A 20,677-nucleotide genomic window follows, 5' to 3' on the forward strand; every position below is an offset into this window, starting at 1 on the left:
GCGTCTGGATATTTAGGTGCGGAGCACTGCGGCGCCCGTTCATTTAGGTGCTATTCCTAAAGTTTGCAGATTGTATCAGCTCAGCTTTGGCAAAACCTTGTTGGGGTTTTGATGGAAAGCTAAGTTACACACATTGGGCAGTTTGGCCTGCCCGGGAAATAAATCCCCCGCGCACTTCAATTTCCAGCCGCGGTGTCAGCCGCGCAATTCACAAAAAAATCACAAGCGCAGCCGCGCAATTCATTAAAAATCACAACCTCAGCCGCGCAAAATCGCTCCGGCCAGCCGCAAGAATGCAACTAAAATATAAACATGGACCTTCTGGAAATTTTAAGCCAAAAACCAACTTTCTAGCTTAACCGGTGTCCAAGTTATGGGATTTTCATGAAATTTGACCCTCGGATGACCTTTAAAAATTATGGGCCACCTGGGTGTAGGTGGCACAAACCCAAAACCTTCTCAGAAGTTGGTTTTAGGTCCATACGCCACTTTTGTCCTCTCTCTTAGACCCGAAGGGGTGCTTGCCACCGCATAATCGACACTTAGGCTGTTTCCCTTTTTAGTTGACTGCTGATCACGGAATGGCCCGTTTCGGCGAGTCCGATTTGACGAGTCCGATTCGACTAGTCCGATTCGGCGAGTTCCCTATTCGGCGAGTGCTCTATTCGGCGAGTTTTTGAAATTTTTAAAAGGAAATTATCGGGTACCGTAGCCTAATTACAATTGCCGTTTTTACATCGTTTTAACGTCGCTAAACGTTGAAATCGTGCAGAAAGGAATAAAAATATAATGTTTGAACTATTAAATTAAAATTCGTCAGGTCAGTTCAGTTATTTTTATTTTTGACCATCATATCATAAACAATACACGTCAACATAGCAAAGGTGTAGAAAAAGGTAGGAGCGACAAAACACGAACGTTAAAACGTGCTTGTGACCGAAGTAAGTTATTGAGCTGAAAGAAATTTGGCACGGTCGCAACACCTTCAGAAAAATTTAAGATATGAAGGGAAAATAAAACAAAGAAAATGTTACAAAAAAATCATGCTTATGTTTATAAGTTAGTACTTTTGAATAGTTAAAATGATTAGTTTGGATCAACAAATGAGAACCCATTGTAGTAACAGAATGAAAAGGCTAACCAAATGTGTGGCCTATCGTTTTAACGTCGCTAAACGTTGAAATCCTGTAGAAAAGAGAACTTTGCTGACTAGGATACTTTGAAACTGAAAAACATTCACAGAAGCCCTACGATACGTTGCATTTTTAAGATACTGTATTCAGACGTTGAATCAATGTACAAATGAAATGTTATGCTAAATGGGTTCTTGGAACAATTCGAAGGGCTTCTGTGAATGTTTCTCAGCTTCAACGTATCCTAGTCAGCAAAGTTCTCTTTTCTACACGATTTCAACATTTAGCGATGTTAAAACGATGTAAAAACGGAAATTTTTGCTGGTTGGGATAACTGGGCTACGGTACCCGATAATTTCCTTTCAGTCCAAGCTGTAGGCCACACATTTGGTTAGCCTTTTCATTCTGTTACTACAATGTAAAAATGAACTGTTAGGCTAACTGGGTTCTTGGAACAAATCGAAAGGCTTCTGTGAATGTTTCTCAGTTTCAAAGTATCCTAGTCAGCAAAAGCTCCCTTTTCTACACGATTTTAACGTTTAGCGACGTTAACACGATAGGCCACACATTTGGTTAGCCTTTTCATTCTGTTACTACAATGTAAAAATGAACTGTGTTATTGGAACAAATTTTTGCTGGTCGGGATAACTAGGCTACGGCACCCGATAATTTCATTTCAATCCAAGCTGTAGGCCACACATTTGTTGATCCAAACTAATCATTTTAACTATTCAAAAGTACTAACTTACAGACATAAACATGATTTTTTTTTTTTTGTAACATTTTCTTTGTTTTATTTTCCCTTCATATCTTAAATTTTTCTGAAGGTGTTGCGACCGTGCCAAATTTCTTTCCATAGGCGCCGACTTTTCAAAAAACCTTGGGGGGCGAGAAAGATGATGACGTCATAACCATAACGCTATTTTACTCAATTAAAAAAGTCTTTGATTAAGCTTAGTGTCTTGTTTATATTAACAAATAGGTCGCAAACCGAATTTATTAGAAGCGCTGCTTGAAAGGATTAGTTTCACGCATGCAGTACACCTAGTCGTAAAAATTTTGATATTGTTAGCTCATAATTGGAACTGTTGGAAAACAAGCCGATTCATTTCCTTTTCGTGCGAGTGAACAACAACGATCAAGACAGTGATGTTATCGAAATAAAACGCAAAAAATCATGATCTCAAGCAGAGTGAAAACCCGGTATCAGTTTTATTAACCTCGTTTCGCTAATTACTTACTTTTAAAGCGTTGACAACGGCGAAGTGTTTTCTCTTCTGTTTTTTATCGAAAGTCTTTATAGTCTTTTATTAAATACAGTAGGCTATACTCGAGTAAAGGTCAAGATGTTCGCAAGTGATTTTCACCTCAAAAAGACAAGTTCAACTAACACGGGACAAGCTGTTGTCTCCAGCTCAGCAATTTTCAAAATGAACGCACTAAAAATCATTGTCAACGTAGATTACGGATTGCGAAATCGCGTCGGCTTAAGTGAAAGTTTTGAATACGTTTATTTGCAGTGATTCAAACTTAAATTTCAAATTCAATGATTTCTTGTCAATTCTAAACTTTATGCACTTGTTGAGCAATATGCAAAGCTCACAAGACAAAACAGAAAGAGGAGATCATTTTTTTATTTTTGCGTGTAGGATATAATCGTTCTTATTATTACGTAACATTCCGTAATCGTTAAAGTCTATGTCAAACCTTAGCGGCCGCATAAAACAATGATGTCAGGTTAGCTAGGTGATAATAGCGGTAAGAGACGTCGTTAATGCAGGCAATATCTGCGAGTTGCGACCAAGACCATTAAACAACTTTTCTTTTATCGGTTTTCGATTTAATTCTCACACATTGCAAAGAAAACAATGCGTTTTGTTGAATCATAATTGTCTTACAGCGGAAAGACCTCGTTGAAAATAGCGCGTCTAACTTAGCTGGTTTACTTAATATTGCAGTGAATAGTTACGTGACTATTCCAGCAGTACTCTACCATCTACTTTGAAATTTCCATACCACATGAGATAGCCATGCGATCAGCTGCTGTTTTGCGGGCAAGAGCAACGTAGGCTTTTCTTGCTTTCGGCATTCTTTAAGTCCGTTTAAATTGTCTAAATCTCCTTCGTGAAGTGTTTTATCTTTGAAACACCACTTGTCATCACCATTTTTGTTGCCCCTCAACCATAAATTTATGGGGGGCGCCACCCCCGGCCCCCCCTGAAGTCGGCGCGTATGTTTCTTTCAACTCAACAACTTACTTCGGTCGCAAGCACGTTTTAACGTTTGCGTTTTGTCGCTTCTACCTTTTTTTACACCTTTGCTATGTTGACGTGTATTGTTTTTCATATGATGGTCAGAAATAAAAACAACTGAACTGACATGACGAATTTTAATTTAATAGTTCAAACATTTTATTTTATTCCATTCTGCACAATTTCAACGTTTAGCGACGTTAAAACTATGTAAAACGGCAATTATAATTAGGCTACAGTACCCGATAGTTTCCTTTCAAAAATTTCAAAAATTTGCTGAATAGGGCACTCGCCGAAAAAGGCTCTCGCCGAATAGGGAACTCGCCGAATCGGACTAGTCGAATCGGACTAGTCGAATCGGACTCGCCGAATAGTAGCAGACCCGCTGATCATTTGAGGTTTTGAGGCCAAGGCTTTATCTTTTTACTATTCCAATGTTCCCAAACTACACTGGAAGACAGCAACCAGTTTTATTAGAGAGCAACCAGTCTTTGATTTTATCATCCAAGACCTTCTACTCCGTTGGGTGACTTGTAGATTATGCAATCGTTGATGGTGTGGCCTGTGTCTGTTCTTCAACACCACATTTACAAGTGAGAGATGCTGTTCCCCATTGATTCGTTTTGAGCACAAAAGTGTGATGCCTGTGCGAAGACGGTTCAAGCACACTCTTTGTAGGAACAGGTCAATGGGACAGGTGTTAGCATCGGGAATGAACAAATGGAGTCTGGTGGTATTTGACTTCTATTCACTGTCCACCCAATTAAACACAGACATGTTTTGTTTGTCAACTTTATCAAGCAAAAGTTGAGCTGCTGATGCGCTTTCCAGATTATTTCATGATGGTATTTCATGATAGTATTTCATGATGATATTTCATGATGGTATTTCATGATGGTATTTCATGATGTAAATGCAAACAGTTGTCACTACAGCTTAATGTTTCCTCAAAATTTGTCAAGATTTGTAAAGTAAAATATTTAGTTTCTTTGTACAGGTGGTGACGATGTTCAGCAATTATGTGAAGCTGGTGAAGAAGAGTTCCTAGAGATTATGTCACTGGTCGGCATGGCCAGCAAACCGCTTCATGTAAGAAGACTTCAGAAAGTGTTGCAAGAGTGGGTTACATCACCTAATTTATTTCAGGTTTGTTTTTTAAATTTGATATTCAACTTTGTTCTGTTTTAAATGCTGCAAGCAGTTTTTTTGCTGGTGCACTAGGCCACCATACTTAACATGTTTTTGTGAGAATTAGTGATTTTTGACCCAGTCGTAACAGATAACACCAACAGATTGAGTGCATCGTGGCTCACAAACAAAATCTGTCTGAAAAAAAAAATAATGTCATTAGCATAGTTACCAGAAATCGCTTCATGACGACCAAAGGACAAAAATGTTCGGTACATAACTTAATGACGCGAAGATGTATGACACCATCCCTAGGCTGCAAGGCATGAATGAACAATTTACAATGTTGCAAGGCATGAATGATGTGAGACATGAATGACGCAAGACTCCAGTACAGCAATACACACTACACAGGCCTCTAAGCTCTCGGCACCCAAGTCGTTGAATGGTCTTTGAAGCTATTGTGTCCGTAGATCATGCTTGGTTGGTTGCCGGCTTCCACAAGCCAATAATTCTCCACTTAAGTTTATTTGGGCAGCAGTGCATTTAAATAGGCTACAACTACAATTATGTTTTAGCGCCTTGTTCTTACCTGAACAGCCTTCAAAATTAGCATATTTTTGCTGCAGTAAAATCATTGCTGATGTAAAATTACGAATTATAAAATGGCATCGCCAGTTGCTGAAGTAAAAATTTTGAACATGTTTAATTGTTTATTTGCCGTACTCAAACTGCATTTTCAAATTTGATGATTTCTTTATGGATTTTATAACTTTACATGTTTGTTAAGCAATATGCCAAGCTCATGAGACAAAACAACTACTTTTTGGAGAATTCAGTATCGTACCGTATGTAACTAAATTTCGCAAAAGTTTTAGTTGTACAAAACATTTTATGTATGTTGTTTTGATACTTCAAACTAATCACCAAAATAGCAAAAAAAATTCTGAAGTGTCCTTATTTTTGATAAAATATGACTTTTTCTGATTGTTGGATTTACTCAAAAATTTTCTGCATGAGCCAGCATAGTTTTTTATTGAATGTGTAAGCATGCAAACACAAAGAAATATTATACAAATATAACCCATATATTAGGGTGTAACGCTCCGACCAACTTACTTGTTGGCTAGTTATTGTGGTTTGCGAAATGACCTAACTTGATCAATGGAAAAAAAAATTTGGAAAAAAAATATTGTTTAAGCAGGCCACGCTCCCCGTTTTTGTTGCGAAATCCCCATTACCCCACAATTTGCTATATCTCGTATTCTGGTGGAGATAGAGAGCTGCTTTTGCCACCAAAAGATGCAGAATACCAAAGTTTCTATCCGACTTATGAACATGCTACAGCCCTAAAACCTTTACTTCTTTCTATAATTGAGAAAAACTGTTTTGAGAGTAAAATCTGTCATTTTTGAAGCAAAATGCTTGTATTTCAGATCTTGGCTTGCACGATTGTCATTCAGTCATTAAAAACATAACCTTTATAAATCAAACTTGTAAGCTGTATAAGAACAGTGATGTTTTATTCAATAATGAGGCAGGAAACAATCAACACAAAACTATACAATACATGCTAGACCAGTGGTTCTCAACCGGGGGTCCGCAAAAGTTTTCGAGTTTTCAGCATGATTGATAAATTACGAAATTTAAAAATTGTTTGTGCTTTGTTTATGTATCATATTAGCTTACAGTGATTCTCAAACTGTAAGTTGCAACCCACTGGTGCGTCGTTTAAAATTGCAAAGAACATTGCACAAAGGTTTGATTTTTTAACTAAAAAATATCATATAAATGACTTAAACCTTTTAATAAAGCAATGTTGGCTATGTTCAACTTAATTCTTTTGAGACAGCAGATTGTTGATCAATGATTAACTTGGAAATGCAACTCACAGATTTTGCAATGACTGTGATTATAACGAATTAATATTGATTACAAATGAAAAAAGAGAGAAATTCTTTGTAACGGTCACAAGTATTCTATTAACTTTTAATAAAATTTATAGAAAAACATCCTCAGCATATAGATTACTGATGTTTGATCCTGTGTGCCAACAAATTATAGCTCATAAGTCATAACATAATTTCATCAATCGTCAAGTGCGTTGCGAATTCAGCAAATTCTTCTCAGTGTGTTCCTTCGAAACTTATATAACATATGATTCCATAAGGAGACGCGATATACCAAAATTTCAAATAGAAATTGTTAGGGGTCTGCGACTGCTTCGAAGGCACCAAAAGGGGTCCCACCAAGACAAAAAGGTTGAGAACCACTGTGCTGGACAAAGTACATTGTCCTGTTAATTTCTCATTGCGAATAGTATGCATTGTTAATGTAACTCTTTGTCTTTATGTCAACATCACTTGTGTCACGAATTTTTTGCTATTAATTGTTTCCTTCACGTGGCCTATCAATCGATCACAAGAAGTATTGTTGTTTCGAAACACTTCCTAATCATCCTTACTGCCTGGTGTCAGATATAGTGAAAATGCAGAAGTTGCATCCATAAATGCCGCCAGCGGACGGTTTGACCACAACAGAGCTTTGGTGTCTGCTTTATTTGCTGTTGAAATCCTAGATACATCAATGTTGGCATGCAGTGCACCCAACACAGCTGTCTTTGGGTTCAGCCATTTCTCACTGTGGTCAATGAAGCATTTCTTCGCTGGCTCAGAAGCATTACATGCTTTCATGAAGCTTCTCATTTTTAAGACAACTGATGAACCTTGTACGGCACTGGGATGCAAGTCTTTTGTCTGTTAATTTACAAACATTAGAACTCACAAGGTGTGATGATGTTGAAGCAATTTCCTCTTCACTGCCACTCATACACTCAAATTCACTGGATGATGACTTTGGCATTTCCTCTTCAAAAGATGTCTCTAATTCATCACTGTTACCAGTAAGATCAAAATCATCACTAGCGTGTTTATGGCAAGTTCTGAGAGTTCTGTTTTGTATTTGCTTCAAATGTATTTGCTTCAGACAGCCACATCAACACCACCAATCACCATGTTACGTTCTGAGCGCTGATCTAAAAGAAGTCTTAGCTCTTTTGGATGAACTCTTGAAGACATTGGACAAGAGCAAATAACCTTTGTTCTCCAATGGTCTGTGCACTGTGCAGGGGCGAAATGGCCTGTTTCGGCTAGTCCGATTCGGCTAGTCTAGTATATACATTTAAGTAATGCTGAAAGAGTTTCTATCACAGACATATTGCTGAGTATATTTTGATGTGATATTTAACACCAGCAGTTTTAAAACCTGAGGTAATTACTTAACCAGCTTAAAAAGCATTATTTTGGTGACCTGGGGAAAATTCATTATTCGACTTCTTACATCTTTGTAATCAATTTTGAGATAAACATCATAAAATTTTGTATACCAGTGCACAGTGCTGTATATTGGTGAAGGAAACTTGTAAAATTATACTGATTCAATTCTGTGAAAAAGTTTGAGAACAACAATACTGTCTTCTGTTCAATGACTGTACTAGTTACACAGTTGTGAGTTTGAATAAAGGCTATCTGTAATGGCTGAATGACATTCATCTAAGCCATGACCTGAAATACAAGCATTTGGTTACGAAAGATGCAAATTTTACTGTCAAAAACAGTTTTTCTCAATTATAGAAAAAACTAAAGGGTTTAGGGCTATGGTACATTCATAAGTTGGATATAAACTTTTGTATTCTGCATCTTTTGGTGGCAAAATTAGCTCTCTACCTCCATCGTGGGATGAAATATAGCAAATAGTGGGGTTGTTGGGGTTTCGCCACAAAAATGGGGAGCGTGGCCTGCTTAAATGATTTTTTTTTTCAAAAATTTTTTCCCCCTTGATCAAGTTAGGTAATTTTGCAAACCACAATAACTAGCCAGTAGCAATTTGTAAAAAAAGTGTGTAAAGTGTTACACCCTACCATATATGCATCATACAAAGATAAAAACACTTTAAAAACTTCGGAAGTAGTTATATTTCATTTGTGTGACTTTTGTCTATAAACTTCTTCTTCATCGTGTGTCACACGGTCGTAGCCCAGAGCATCACGCAAGCGCTTGCTCTAGCTTTGAATTTCGGCCAAATCCTGTGCGAAACACTTTGCTTTTGGGACAGGACATTCGACTAGATGTTGCATCGTTTGCTCCTGTCCGCATTTGCAACTTGTGCTCCCCATGAAATAGTTGAAATACCCCCAGTGTCTCATCAAAGTTTTACACCTGTAAATGCCAGTTCTTAAGCGGTTCATTGAGTCATCGCCAATACTTCCACGGTTCATGCTTTCCAATAAACAATAAACCTCAATAAACAAAGAAAGAAACAACTCTAGCAACACATGGAAAATAATAAATGAAATTATTGGCTGTACAAACAAAAAACATAATATACAATATGCATCCAACTTTTCATTAAGTAATGGTCATGAAATTACAACCGACCCGGTGCAAATATATAACACATTTAACACATATTTTACTTAAGTGGGACCTTCACTTGCAGCCAAAGTTCCAAAAACCACTTCTAATCCATTGTCCCTGATGAGAGGCAGACTTCTCAATTCCCTGCACCTAGAAAATACTGATGGAATGGAAATTTTAAGCATTATTTGTCAACAGCTTAGATAACAAAAAATCAACTGGTCCAGATGGCATCACTATTAAAACAATAAAAAGATTGGTCATAAGCCCAATCTTAGCTTCTATAATAAATGAATCTATGACAATTGGTAAATTCCCTGATAGCTATAAAACTGCAAGAGTGATACCCCTTCATAAAGGGGGAGCAAAAAATAAATTTGATCAATATAGGCCTATTTCCATCTTAACGTGTTTCTCTAAAGTCTTTGAAAAAATCCTTCATAAAAGGTTAGTAAAATTTTTTGAAAAATTCAATGTTTTTTCCTAGCAACAGTTTGGTTTCAGAGGTGGACATTCAACCACATTAGCTGCTACGGATATCTATGAACAACTACTACAAATTTGTGATGATGGTTTTACTACATGTAGTATCTTTATTGATCTTGCCAAAGCATTTGACACTTTTGACCATGAAATCCGTTTAAAGAAACTAGATTATTATGGCATCAGAGGAAATGCTTATAATTTATTAAAGTCTTACTTAAATCACCGTTACCAGTTTGTGCAGATTGGTGCTACAAATTCTAAATATGAAGAAATCAAATGTGGTGTACCCCAAGGCTCAATTCTTGGTCCACTGTTGTTCATTATCTACATTAATGACCTTAATCACACTTCAAAATTTGAGACTGGTTTGTTTGCTGATGATACACTACTATGTATTAAGGATAAAAGCCCTACTAAATTGCAAGAAAAGGTGAATTCTAACCTCCTAATGATTCAAAAATGGATGCATACAAACAAGTTAACAATTAATGTAAGCAAAACCAAATACATGTTGTTTGAGTCAAAGTCTGTCCGAGAAAATTCAAATCTAGAAATAACTTTTCAAAATACCAGTTTGCAACGCACAAACACCTACAAATACCTAGGAATAACATTTGATGAGTCGTTATCATGGAAACAGCACATCAATATAATCTCAACAAAACTTTCTCAAAGCTGTGGTGCTCTATATCGATTAAGAAAGTGCATTAACTCCCAGACATTAAGAGCAGTTTACTATACTCTAGTTCACTCCCACCTAATGTATGGCATTATCTGTTGGGGTCGTGTGTCTAAAACGGAACTGTATCCTTTAAATCAGGTACACAATCGCATCATTCGCTGTTTTAACTTCACCAAGATTAAGGACAGAATTCCCACCAAATCTCTTTTCAATAAAAGCAACTTGCTACAAGTCGAAGACATATTTTTAATAGAAGTATGTAAGTTTGTTTATAAAGCAATAAAGGACATCTACCAGCAATTTTTTTTGAGTACTTTCGTCCTAGTAATGAAACTCATAACTATAATACCAGAGGTGCTAAGAAAGATTTACTTTTTAAACAAGAATGCATACAAAGCTTGGCCAACGTTCAATTAAATTTCTTGGAACAAACACTTGGAACAAATTACCGGAACAGCTAAGAAAAGTTCAAACAATTAGTATGTTTTCTAAAAAATTGAAACTGCATTTAATGTCTGGCTATAAGTAACTAGTATATAATAAAAACGTTCGATATTTAATTGTTGCGTAGTTTTGTGTTTTTTTTGTAAATATAATAATCTTTAAATATGTTAAACTTGATAACATTGCTCGGCTCTACGTATTCTCACCGTATCTCGCTAATTACTGTATGTTCGTTTTTGTCTTACCAGTATGCTGTGTTTTGTGTTGTATGTATAAGCCATTTTGTATTTCTGCATCATTTCTGTATATCTGTTTTCATATTGTACTGTTAAATATCGTATGTATATTGTTTTTTATGTTGTATATTGCAACTCCGTCACCGTTCCATGTCAAATAAGCTATGACACCACACAGGTGTGGCAGACTTGATGACCAGTTCGGTCCTTCTGCCACTCCCATCATCATCAGCAAACAACCTAGCTCCCATTATAATCTTGTATTGTTTTGTTTTTGTTTCACATGTGCTGATGATGCAAAATAAAAGAACTTCTTCTTCTCCAAGAGGAAGGCCCTGGCCTATACGGGTGAGAGCTCTATATTGGCCAATATCGGTCCGGCTACCAGTCCCTCCTGCCATAGTTGAACCCGCACATTGGCGGCGACATTGTCTTGACCTAGTGGGACAACTGAGGCAAGGAAACTTTTTCTTGACTTCAGACGCCTGTGTGCTGGAGTTTGGCCATACAGTGGGTGTCTCAAAACCATGTCCTGGCAAGATCTTTCCTTTCTGCTGGTCACGCTTTTTCTGATGTTGGGGGGAGCAATTTCAGACAGAATGTGCACAATTGTGCAGCGACATGGTGTTGGTTAGTTTGAGACAACCTGTAATCAAACAGCAGCTTTGGTTCAATATGGGGTCAATTTTCTTGGCATGTGCTGAGCGTTCCCACACTGGGCAAGCATATTCTGCAACCGAATAGCATAATGCTAAAGCAGTTGACCGTATTGTATCAGGGAGGGCACTCCAATCAGAGTTACCGAGTTTCTGTAAAATATTACTTCCAGAAGCCACCTTAGCTTTTACTTTTCGATATGGGATTTGTATGTGAGGGACCTATCTAGTTTGACGCCGAGGTATGTGGGATTGATACAGTGTGCCAGTTTGGTTCCATTCCAGGAAATGTTTAGTTGTAAACTGAGAAAGCTTCTCATATTACGGATCGTACGTACCCTACCCTTCTTTCATATTACAAACCTACCTCTTTTAGTATTTTTTTCCATATATAGAAAATATCCTGATGAAACCTTTCACCATGCTCTTTGCTTTCACTCAAGGATTCAGTTCAGTTGTTTTTTTAGTTCAAGCAGTCAAGATGGGAGTGGGAGTGCGGGAAATAAATTTGCATTTTTATGACATGCAACACACTATTTTTCATATTCCACCATCATATTGTTTCCAAAAGTTGATAGTCGTTGCTTCATTTATTAACCATAAAAATAAAATGCTAAATTTTTGTTTGTAGTAGGTATGTATATATTAAATTCGTCATCAAAGACATTTTCTGTATCTTACTGCTGAGTATTCTGCAGCTTTTTTGCTCGATGGTATGAGCAGCGGCAATTCACTACTGAGTGCTATGTGAACAGGTGCAACAGGACAGGTGCAACAGAATAGGCAGTGAGCACTGTCATGTCTGTTTGAACTGTCAACCATATAGAAATAACAGTCTTCAGTATGGTTTCGGGGTTCTCTCCGAACTCTTGGAATAGCAAATTGTATCAAATGTCGTTTTCCCCTAAGCCATCTAAATTGGATCGGCCTGTTCTGCAGATCACATAAGGGGCTCAGCTTTTAACTTTGTCACCAATTTTTATACCAAAATACATTTCATAAGTACAAAAACTTTGTTTCACTACATATTTCACTTGTTTTGATGTGATATGTAGACCACAGACATAGCAAAAATTTGAAAAACAATCAGCAGAAAGTTAGCATTCCAATGATGATTATATTCCCCAAATTATTTGCAGTTTAAGCTAAAGCTTGTTACAAAACACAGTAAAAATAATAAATGGAGCATTTTGAGTACTTTATTTTCTGATAAGATTGATGGTGAATAAAAGCAATTTGAAATCTCTGTACTTGCTCTATTCTGAGACTATTGCAAAACAAAAATCACTGTTACGATATAAGTTGCAATTGTGAAGCTAAAATGGTAGCCACTATGACGTTGCACTTAAAGAAATTTAGAATAAAAGTTAGATAAACTGGGTGTTGAAAGTTAAAACTTAAATAAAAATATTTTAAATGACAGTTGTGGAAAAAATTGCTAGAAGCGTGTTTTACTCAGCAATATCTTTCAAAAATGCTAAAAATTTGGCAGAACTAATATTTTGTTACGTGGTTGATTAGTATAATTGGTCAGTGAGCAGAAAGCAGACTTGTACAACTAGAATTTTTGTAGTGTTTCGAAATTAGATTATAATTATAATTAGATAAAGTGAATGTCTTCTGAGACACCGAGACCTAACCCTGGAGCGGTTGACTTGATCACATCGAAAATTTTGTTTGAGAATTATTAAAATTACATTTGGATTTAAATTTATAAAATAAAAATTATAAAAAATAAAAATTATATTATAAAATAAAATTTGGTTGAACTTTATTTTAATAATTCTCAAACAAAATTATAATTAGAGTAATTTAAATTTTTACAAATTAGACTAGGATTAAAATTAGAGCTACCCAAGTTTTCACAAATTAGAGTAGAATTTAAACTAGATTAGAATTAGTTGGACGCAGTTGTCACATAACTTTTTTTTAGTTGGATATAAACTCCAAAGTGTCATTCCACCATCACAGCGCCAAAACTACTGTCATAATATACATTGTAACGTTAGTGAATTGATAAATTAATCGAATTTTTCATGACTTTGCTGCTCAAGGGATGAAATGACACTTTAATCTTTTTTTTTACTGTTTTATTGCATTTTCTTTGTATATATAACGTTGATAAGAGCGCAGTAACCTTCCAGTTTCCAAAAAATACTGTTGGACAAACTAAATTTTTTTAACAAAACTGGAGATTAGATAAGAACTACAATTAGAGCAAACAAGTTTTTACCGAATTAGATTAGAATGATACCTAATAATGATCAATACCCGAAATCGCGATCTGCAACAGATAAATATCAATTGGACTTTGTCATGAACATTGAATTTCCACCCAACATTTTCTATTTCTGTTTGAACTACATGTACTTTAAAAGGTCGTCAATATTACTGCATTCAATTTTTTCACTAAATTAGATGCTCTTGTATCTGCTTTACGCGGATCCTCTATTGACTTTATGTTAATCAGGGTTTTAAGTGTCGAAATTCTCTCTTTTTTTCATTTATTTTAGAAGTATCTCGCATCCTTTTGTATGGATCATTCTACAGGAGGCCGGCTTGACTAGTCCTAGGCTTAGGCTGGGTTTTTTTTTTCGCTGACACTTTTCGGTCATTTGTCCGAAATGACTTGAAAAAATTCGGTCATTTTTTATTTATTTCGGTCATTTTTTCTGAGGAAAATATTTCCTTTCAAGTAGCAGATACAAACCAAAATTTGCACTTCCTGACTAGCTACAACATAGGCGCCAACTTTTTATGCTGTATTGATACATAAAACAATAGATGAACTAGCAATCGCCAGCAGGACAACATTTTTTTAATGCAAACCGCAACAGCTTCGCGATAAATAATCACTAGAACGAGTAGGATGCTACAATTCCACACCAGACAAAATCTGTCATTTTTACATTGATTTAACGTCTGCAGACGTTGAATCAATGTAAAAATGACTGATTTTGCTGCCTGCGACATTGCAAAAATCTACCATTTTGTGTCGATTCAATGTCATCAGATGTTGAATGCACTCAAAATCAACATAATTTGCTACGTAGACGGAGCGTGCGTTTAGCTTTACGCGCTTGCAAACAGACTCGATGTTGCTTTCGAAAGTCGAAACCACTGCAGTGAATTGTCGCGGCAGTGAACCGCTCGCTGTGAAAATGAACTTGAACTCTCGGCACGACGTAAACACCAACCAACGCAACAAGGGCTGGAACAAACCGCATTGCGCACATGCGGAATAATCAACGCAACAACGGACTCGTGCAAACTGCATGGCGCACACACGACCGTTGCCATAGAAACCTGATCAAAGGCGGGAATATGCGCATCTTTTGTTTCATCTGCAACACGAAAACAGGTCAACCATAAAGTTGAAAGCAGGTCAGTCATAAGTTGCGATATTGTAGTGAAAAGGGAGCTATAATCAAACGTCTCTCCGTAACTATTTTTCAAGAGCTGTTTACGAATGTCAGCAACTTCTAAATTTATTCAAGGTGACGTGCTGTTGAATTGATGTAAACGTGAATGATTTTACCTTCAACAGGTACATTTTCAAGCGTATAATCAAGTTAGTACTTGCATTCCATTTTCAAGACATTGTCATTCCATTTACAGTATACCTTTTACTTTTTAGTAAACCTTTTCGTCTCTTATATTATGGTAATAAATCTAATTCGTTGCTAAATTTTATGTTGTGCTTAGCTTGAAGAGTCGCAGTCCATCAACCGCTAGTTTACGCAGACGCATGGCATGTGTTTGCTTAACCGAAGTGGTCGAGTTTTGTTTATAATAATTAACGGTACCGGTAGGTCGAACGTAGCGATAACTCCGAGTGTGGCAATAAAAGCAATCCTAGTGTGACGACATAATTATGTCATCCATCTGCGTGACATTTTGCTGAATTTACGTTGCTGCTGATGAAACACGCTTTCGCCCCCACGGCCAAAAAAATAGTTAGGCGCCTATGAGCTACAACATTAAGTTTCGCTGAGAAACGTTGTCGTGTTTTATCTGAGAAAACTTTCTTCAACGTTCATCAGCGAAACTCAACCTTGCAACACCCGAATTGACTATATATTTTTCGGACATTTTGACCGAATTGACTATATTTTTTTCGGACATTTTGATAAAAAATCGGTCAATGACCGATAAATGACCGAAAAAAAAAACCCAAGGCTTAGGTGTATGTCAGCTTGACTGACCCCTTTGTTTATTGTTAGAATTTAAATACTTCGTCTGAATGTTTAATATTTTCGTGCTTTTTATTGTTGCAACTGTCGGTTGTTTGACCTAATAACCTTCATAGTTTGCATAGAAATTGTCATTATTACTGCTCGCAGACTAATCTCGCAGACTAATTTGTTCCTTCGCAACCACATAACATTTTAATCATTTTCTAAAGTGAACTGCTGTAAATTTTACTGTTACTATGAGCTAATAAGGTGTACTGAAGAGGGTTCAATACCCGAATTCGCGATCTGCAACAGATGAATATCAATTGGACTTTGTCATGAACATTGAATTTCCATCCAACATTTTCTATTTCTGTTTGAACTACATGTACTTTAAAAGGTCGTCAATATTACTGCATTTGCTTGCATTTTGCATTAGCAGCTTTTGCTTGGAACTGCTCGCGGGCCGGAACAAAGCGCCTGGCGGGCCGGACCTGGCTCGCGGACCGTAGGTTGCTGACCCCTGCTTTAAGTGTTTGAAAAGCTGTATTGAAGTAGACGTTTTAATAGCTTCTAATGCTCCGATCTGTAACGTTGGCATAGGCCCTCCAAATTGAATATTCACGCTTTTGTGCTGTTTCATAAAAGTTTGTCCGATAATTAGGTCGGTGAGCAAATTTTTCAAAACAGTGACTCCTACATTATCATACTCTTGTCCAAAAAGCGCAACTTTTTCATTACAGATTCCTAAACTTTGCGATGAACATTCTTTCACGGCTAAACCAATGCGGCATTCACTTTCTTCAAGTTTTAGTTTTAGACGCTTTCTTAAACGGTCGCTCATGTGACAAAGAGTAGAGCCAGTGTCGATGAGAGCATTGGCTTGAACTCCGTTAACTGTAACAGGAACGTTGACCTTTGCGTGGGTGTCGAAAGATTCGGTTGTCATATTCATAATGACATTTCGTGGAGTAGAAGCAGATGAATAAATAGGTTTTTGATTTACCCTGGAAAGACGACAAACTTTTGAGAAATGACCTTTTTTAGAACATTTGAAACAAATAACTTCACGAGCAGGGCAATATCTTCTACTATGTCGCCTATTTCCGCAATAGTCACACTTTTCAACCAACGCGGTGCTAACATCTGAGCTTTCTTCCTTATCTGAAGAATCTTCAATTTTAAAGGTAGGACGTGTTTCAAAAGCTGTTGCGCCACAATCAAGTGAAGACGGAGTCTGGCTCGCAGTCATTTCGACACGATTGCAAAACGTTTGGCATCATCTAAGGATCGAGCTTTATCAAAAGTTTGTTGTAGCGAAGCATTTTTGTCCTCTAGCAAGCGTTGTTTAATGTGATTTGACGAAATCTCAGCGATAAACGAGTCACGTATAGCTTCCTCTTTATGCGCAACTGTTGATACCGCCCGAAAGTCACAGGAGAGGCTCAATCGCTTTAAGGTCTGCATGTACTCGTCTAGTGATTCATCTGGCTTCTGCTTCCTAGTTTTTAAAACAAATCGAGAAAACATGGGGTTAGAAGCCTTTTCAAACAGGCGCTTCAGTTATTCGATAGCTTCGTCATAATTTGTTGTCTCACTCACCAGTTCATATATTGAAGCGTCTATATGATTTATAAGCAAATTCAACTTGTCTTCAGCTGAAACTTCTCCGAGCTTTTCTACATAAATTGTAAAAGACTTGTACCAATTCACCCATTGTCGTTTAGCGTCTTTACTTTGCGGGTCCGCAGCTAAGAGTTTAGGGCGCAAGTCTTTTAGATCCATACTTTATTAGTGTAATAAAATGTAGTGAAACCATCTACAATTCCTCTATTAAGAAGTTTTTTTACGCTAAAATGCAGCTAGGTTGTTCTGACGACATAAACTGCAAACTGAAATCAGACTGAAAATAAACACCAGTAAAAACGACAAAGGAACTTAAGGCAACGTAACAAAGCAATCAGCAACAACATAAATTACAATGCAACTTAAAGCAATAACATGTCACCAACCCAGTGGAAAAAGTTGTCTTACCGCCAATGAACCTTAATGCCACAAAGTGCACCATGTTGTGAGGCAAGGAACCGGTTTATTTTTCGCTAAGAAACTGATATCTACGTTAAAAAAGACAAAATTCAGCATCATAGCCGATGAAACTACGGAAGTTTCAACGCAAAACAACTCGGCATTGTTGTAGTCTATTGCGATGTCGAAAGTATGTGTGTTAAAACCCAGTTTCTGGACCTTGCAGAAGTTAATAATGACACAGCATAAAGCATATACAGTAGGGTGGCTCGTTTTTGAACTTTTTTTTTAATTCTCTCGGGGTAGTGGGGAAATGGTGCCAATGAGTGAGAAAACGCTCATGACAAAATTTGAGATTCGTAACAAATTGTCTTCAGCCTCCTCATGGGGCTCAAAAATCGAAAAATGGGGTCAAAAACGCAATTTTTTTCCAAAAGTATTTTCATTTTGGGTAGATACAATATTGTTTAGATAAATCTAATTAACTGAAGTAAAAAAATTGGAGTCATTTAAACTCTTTCTTCAGCTTCCTCACAGCTTCTTGCACTTAACAAAATAAGCATGAATGTGCCACTAATTCATTTGTTGCTTTTAATCTACATGGATAATCTGCTAAGAAATCTTGCTAATGAAAAACGTCTGGCAAACTCAAAGTGTAAGACTTGAACTGAAGTAAAAAAATTGGAGTCATTTAAACTCTTTCTTCAGCTTCCTCACAGCTTCTTCCACTTAACAAAATAAGCATGAATGTGCCACTAATTCATTTGTTGCTTTTAATCTACATGGATAATCTGCTAAGAAATCTTGCTAATGAAAAACGTCTGGCAAACTCAAAGTGTAAGACTTTTAGTTCCAAATAGGAACTTTTATCCTTTTTTTAGGGACAAATCTAGGGATATTGAAGATTAAATTACCACTTCCTAGTCGTAAGGAATAAAACTGTTGGAGCAGGCAATGAAGGTGGTGGAAAAGGTGTTGGAGAATAGAATAAGATCTGCAGTGAAGCTGGACGAGATGCAGTGTGGATTTCTGTCTGGGAAAGGAACGACAGATGCTATTTTTATTTTGAGAATGTTGCAAGAGTAATATCGAGACAAGGGAAAGAACTGGTAGCCTACATGTGCTTCGTTGATATGGAAAAGGCATTTGATAGACTTCCAAGAAGAGTGATGGAATAGGCAATGAGAAAAAAAGAAATACTAGAGGCACTCATGCAAGCAATAATGAGTCTTTGTGACAGTGCAAGGATAAGAGTTCGAGTTGGATCTTCCCTCTCAGGCGAGTTTTCGGTGAAGGTGGGTGTACACCAGGGTTCTGTTCTTTCTCCTCAAATTTTTGCCATTGTGATTGATGTGATTACCGAATGTGTAAGAAAAGATTCATTGATGGAGATACTTTAAGCGGATGATTTGATTTTGTTGAGTGACACAATGAAAGATCTGAGAGAGAAATTTGAGAAGTGGAAGGAGTCACTTCAATGTAAAGGTATGCGTGTCAACATCAAAAATGCAAACGTTGTAATACTAATGAGCAAAATTGACCCATGTGGCGTATGTGGAAGAAGAGTGATGGCAAATACTGTTATATGTACGAAAAATGCAGCAAGTGGGTGCATGGAAGATGTGCAGAGATGAAGAGAGTGACATGCAGATCTGGAGATGGTTTCAAATTTGAAAGATGCAAGAAGATTGAAGAAGGAATAGTTAGTCCTGTTGAAAAGCTGAATGACAAAGTTGAATCCGTGAATGCCTTTTGTTATCTATGAGATAGATTGAATGCCAGTGACTGCAAGAGTAAGGTTTGTTTGGGTGAAATTCAGAGAGTGTCGAGAGTTATTATGTGGTAGAAGATTTCCATTGAAAATGAGAAAAATTTATAATAATTGCGTGAGATCTGCAATGCTGTACGGAAGTGAGACATGGTGCTTACGGGAAAACAAATTGGCGATTTTAAGAAGAACTGAGAGAGCGATGTTAGAGCAATGTGTGGTGTGAAGCTGATGGACAAAAGGAATACCGAAAAACTTATGAACTTGCTTGGGTTGAATGAAAATGCTGATACCGTAAATTGGCGAAAGCGAATGGAGTGAGATGGTATGGGTATGTTTTGAGAAGGGATGAAGAGTATGTTTTGAGAAGAGCGCTGGAGTTGCAAGTGAAGGGTTGTAGAAAACAAGGAAGACCCAAGAAATGTGGTAAAGTCAAGCTGAAGAGGAAAGCAGCAAGGTGGAGGCAAATCAAATCGAAGTAGAGGCAGGGTGTGAAGGTGATTGTGGCACTCGGAGATAAATCTGGCCACATTCGGTAACTGGGACATCATCGGATGAAAACTGGACTACTACTACTACTAGTCGTATTTGTAGGCAGTGTCACTCGTCAATGTAAACCTTTTTTGCTGCAAAAACAAAACAAGCTGAAAATATATTTTCTTTGTAGAATATTTTAAACATCTCTCCGAGAACAAAGCATCCTCACCCTGTTTATTCCTCGCCTTCTGGCAAATCAAAACATGCGCCATCACGTTCCCACTATGAGCATGGTCACCGTCACAAAGGAAGGTTAGTGTCTGCAACATTGCATCAGATCTATAAATTGTTGAATTTTCATTAGTATTTTGATTGTTTCGTGGTAAATTTTGAATTGCACTTTGCGTTTTGTGTATTCATACCAAACCTCAATTAACACCGGACATCTGTGTGCAGAAGCAGCCTCCTACCCGTTAAATACTTTTAAGTTTTAAGTTACATTGATGTAAATTTATACACTTTGTTAATTCAACATCAATTAGGTTTTAAGGTGGCAGTATGACAAGGGAAAAACGCATAGCCAAAAATATTCGGTTTTTCTGGATAATGTAGCCTACTTGACTGCGCCTCTATACGAATGCATTGGTACTGTCTACTTTTTAAAGTGCTGAGGAAGAATGCATATCTGCGATAAATGCAGATGTATAAAATATTATATAAACGATAATAGGCTAAAATATCTCATACACCATATTATATAAAACACATACTATGATGAAATACAAAGTAGACAGTATAAT

General features: G+C 37.0%; 1 protein-coding gene across 1 annotated transcript in view; it reads left to right on the plus strand.

Moving 5' to 3' along the window:
- The window catches only part of LOC145766654 (uncharacterized), a 76,397-nt gene that overhangs the window by 23,366 nt on the left and 32,354 nt on the right, over positions 1-20,677 (plus strand). Inside the window, exons 2-3 of the mRNA XM_082578367.1 lie at positions 4,383-4,531; positions 20,068-20,189. Coding sequence (XP_082434493.1) covers positions 4,383-4,531; positions 20,068-20,189 — 271 coding nt within the window. The remainder of the gene's footprint in view (positions 1-4,382; positions 4,532-20,067; positions 20,190-20,677) is intronic.

This window comes from Aplidium turbinatum, chromosome 3 (genome assembly GCF_918807975.1).
Source record: "Aplidium turbinatum chromosome 3, kaAplTurb1.1, whole genome shotgun sequence".
In the NCBI taxonomy this organism is placed as follows: Eukaryota; Metazoa; Chordata; class Ascidiacea; order Aplousobranchia; family Polyclinidae; genus Aplidium; species Aplidium turbinatum.